Source organism: Cebus imitator, unplaced genomic scaffold, assembly GCF_001604975.1.
Source record: "Cebus imitator isolate Cc_AM_T3 unplaced genomic scaffold, Cebus_imitator-1.0 Scaffold180, whole genome shotgun sequence".
Lineage (NCBI taxonomy): Eukaryota > Metazoa > Chordata > Mammalia > Primates > Cebidae > Cebus > Cebus imitator.
Window position 1 is genome coordinate 1034897 of NW_016107495.1, and position 4043 is coordinate 1038939.

At 51.4% G+C, this 4043-nt stretch overlaps 1 protein-coding gene across 2 annotated transcripts in view; it reads left to right on the forward strand.

Annotated features, from left to right (window-relative positions):
• Positions 1–4043, forward strand: part of TRIM54 (tripartite motif containing 54) — a 38566-nt gene that overhangs the window by 28936 nt on the left and 5587 nt on the right. For both annotated transcript variants that reach the window (XM_037744631.1, XM_017545612.2), the window contains 2 exons: positions 571–743; positions 1248–1419. In XM_037744631.1, the coding sequence (XP_037600559.1) occupies positions 571–743; positions 1248–1419 (345 nt within the window). The remainder of the gene's footprint in view (positions 1–570; positions 744–1247; positions 1420–4043) is intronic.

Below are 4043 nucleotides of genomic sequence, written 5' to 3' on the forward strand. Positions count from 1 at the left end.
AAAAAAAAAAAAAAAAAAAAAGACATCAGAGACAACACAAGAACCCATGACTCCTGACTCCCAGTTCCTGGAGCAATTTTCTAGAATCACTGGGCTAGTTACACTTTGTGAACCCCATTGTTCACGCTTGTCTCTGCTTGTACCCCTGCCCAGGACTGCCGAGAGTCTTCCCCAGATGTGGCCCAAGAGGGCCCCAGACTGGAAGACACTGGCTGCACCACTCAGAGTCCACTTTCTGCCTCGACCTTATTGCCAAGGCCAATGTCTCCTCGTGGCTCCAAGCGGGGCCCCTTTGGAATGATCCCATCTTGACTAGGCAGTTGGCCAAAGCTGGGCTCTGGATGCAGGGGCACTCTAGGAAGTGGGCTGAGTAATGAGGCAAAGGTGGGAAGCAGGGTCTCCATGGCCATCCACCCCGTGCTGCTCTCAGGTGAATGAGCCACAGAGAAGAGCTGACGTCTACCCCTCGACCATTTTCCTACTCCCGAGCCCCCAAGCCCTTCCACCCTGTCTCCTCCGAGTTCCCCCATGCCTCCCCATGCCTGTTCTCTCACGCCATCTGTCCCTCAGGCCTCGAATCCTCTGTGGCAGTCCCGGGGCTCCACCACCGTGTCTTCAGGAGGCCGTTTCCGCTGCCCATCCTGCAGGCATGAGGTTGTCCTGGACAGACACGGAGTCTACGGCCTGCAGCGAAACCTGCTGGTGGAGAACATTATCGACATTTACAAGCAGGAGTCATCCAGGTGAGCTGCCAGGGCCTCTTGCCTCTCTAAATGGCAGGGCTTGGGACACAGCTAAGGAACCCATCAGGGTGAGAAGGGAGAGACTGAAACAGTCAACCTGCCTGTTCTGTTTAAAGACGAGAGGACTGGATCCAGAGAGCGGGGAGGGACTTGCCTCAGGCCTCCCAGAGAGGGCAGTCTCTGATTCCCTACCCAGTATATCACCCCTACCCTCTCCTCCCGGGAGAGGCTGGCAGTCTACCAGCAAGATCCTCACCAGCCCTTCTTGTCCTGTGGGACTTTCCTGCACCCTGGAATACAGACTATTCTCGGATCCAGGCCTCCTCTGTCTCTTAGCTCCTTCTGTTCCCCAAGTTCAGAGCTCTGTGGAAGTACTCAGCAGTTCAGCCACAGCTCTAGCCTGAGGGGCAGAGGATGTGGTGGTGGTTGGTGGAGGCTGAAGAGAAGGTGCTCCTGGGGCCCTTCATGCTTGAGGTCCACCTCCCCCCGCCCACTCCTCTCTAGGCCGCTACACTCCAAGGCTGAGCAGCACCTCATGTGTGAGGAACATGAAGAGGAGAAGATCAATATCTACTGCCTGAGCTGTGAGGTGCCCACCTGCTCTCTCTGCAAGGTCTTTGGTGCCCACAAGGACTGTGAGGTGGCCCCACTGCCCACCATTTACAAGCGCCAGAAGGTATCAAACAGGAGGGGGCAGATGTGTGGGAGATGGGGGCTTAGGACAGGGTCTCGGTGTCAGCCTCTTACTCCACTTGGTTGTATTTATTTATTTATTTATTTAGAGACAGGAGCTCGCTCTGCTGCCCAGGCTGGAGGGCAGTGGCACAAACATGACTTACTGCAGCCTGGATTTCCTGGACTCAAGCGATCCTCCCATCTTAGCTTCCCAAAACGCTAATATTACAGGTGTGAGCCACTGCACTCAGCTCTATCTATCTATCTATCTATTTATTTTGATATGGAGTCTCCGTCGCCCAGGCTGGAGTGCACTGGAGTGCAGTGGTGCAATCTTGGCTCACTGTAACCTCTGCCTCCCAGGTTCAAGTGATTCTTATGCCTCAGCCTTCCCAGTACCTAGGATTGCAGGTATGTGCCACCATGCCCAGCTTTTTTTTTTTTTTTTTTTTTTTGAGACGGAGTTTCGCTCTTGTTACCCAGGCTGGAGTGCAGTGGTGCGATCTCGGCTCACCGCAACCTCTGCCTCCTGGGCTCAGGCAATTCTCCAGCCTCAGCCTCCTGAGTAGCTGGGATTACAGGCACGTGCCACCATGCCCAGCTAATTTTTTTTTGTATTTTTAGTAGAGACGGGGTTTCACCATGTTGACCAGGATGGTCTCGATCTCTTGACCTCGTGATCCACCCGCCTCAGCCTCCCAAAGTGCTGGGATTACAGGCTTGAGCCACCGCGCCGGCCCCATGCCCAGCTTTTTAAAATTTAAAATTTTTTTTTAGTAGAGACAGGGTTTTGCCATGTTGGCCAGGCTGGTCTTGAACTCCTGACCTCACGTGATCCACCCGCCTCAGCCTCCCAAAGTGCTGGGATTACAGGCTTGAGCCACCGCGCCGGCCCCATGCCCAGCTTTTTAAAATTTAAAATTTTTTTTTAGTAGAGACAGGGTTTTGCCATGTTGGCCAGGCTGGTCTTGAACTCCTGGCCTCATGTGATCCACCCACCTTGGCCTCCCAAAGTGCTGGAATTACAGGCCTGAGCTACTGCGCCCAGCCCCATTTATTTATTGTTTAAAGAGATTGGGGAGGGAGGTCTCACTCTGTCACCCAGGCTGGAATGCACTGCTGTGATTGTGATTCACTGTAGCAGCCTTGAACTCCTGGGCTCAGATGATCCCTACCACCTCAGTTTCCCAAGTAGCTGGGACTACAGGCATGTGCCACCATGCCCAGCTAATTTTTTATAGAGACAGGGTCTCAGGCAGGGCACGGTGGCTCACACTTATAATCCTTTGGGAGGATACTACTAAAAATAACACTTAGTAGTAGTGCTAATAATACTTTAGAAGGATGAGGTAGGGGGATTGTTTGAGCCCAGGAGTTCAAGACCAGCCTGGGCAACATAGTGAGACCCTTGTCTCTGCAAAACATTAGCTGGGCATGTTGGCATGCCTGTAGTCCTCAACTACTCAGGAGGCTGAGGTAGGAGGATCGCTTGAGCCCGGGAGGTTGAGGCTACAGTGAGCCATGATTGTGCCACTGCCTCCAGCCTGGGTGATAGAGCGAGACCCTGTCTCAAAAACAAAAATAAAATATTTAAAAAAGACAAGATCTCACTGTGTTGCCCAGGCTTGTTTTGAATTCCTGGGCTCAAGCTATCCTCCTGCCTCTGTTAGAGGAAAGAGGCCTTGATCCAGACCCCAAGACAGGATTCTTGGATCTTGCAAAAGAAAGAATTTAGGGCTAGTCCATAGAGTAAGGTGAAAGCAAGTTTATTAGGAAAGTAAAGGAATAAGAGAATGACCACTCCATAGACAGAGCAGCCCCTGGGGCTGCTGCTTGCCTTTTCTGTTTGTTTGTTTATTTTTGTTTTTTTAAGACAGAGTTTTGCTCTTGTGGCCCAGAGCGTAATGTCATGATCTTGGCTCACTGCAACCTTTGCCTCCTGGGTTCAAGCGATCCTCCTGTCTCCTCTCAAGTAGCTGGGATTACAGGCACCCACCACCACGCCCAGCTAAATTTTGTATTTTTAGTAGAGATGGGGTTTCACCATGTTGGCCAGGCTGGTCTTGAACTCCTGAATTCAGGTGATCCACTCACCTTAGCCCCCCAAAGCGCTGGGATTACAGGCATGAGCTACGCCACCCAGCCTGGTTGCCCATTTTATGGTTATTTCTTGCTTATATGCTAAACAAGAGGTGGATTATTCGTGCCTCCCCTTTTTAGACCATAGAAGGTAACTTCCTGACATTGCCATGCTATTCATAAACTGTCATGGCACTAATGGGAATGTAGCAGTGAGGACAACCAGAGATCACTCTCATTGGCGTCTTGGTTTTGGTGGGTTTTAACTGGCTTCTTTATTGCAACCTGTTTTATCAGCAAGGTCTGTATGACCTGTATCTCATCCTATGACTTGGAATGCCTTAACCCCTGTGAATGCAGCCCAGTAGGTCTCAGCCCCTATTCAAGATGGAGTTGCTCTGTTTCAAACACTTCTGACACCCCAGCCTCCCAAAGTGTTACCCTAGTTAGTTTTTTTTTTTTTTTTTGGAGACGGAGTTTCACTCATGTTACCCAGGCTGGAGTGCAATGGCGCGATCTCGGCTCACCGCAACCTCCGCCTCCTGG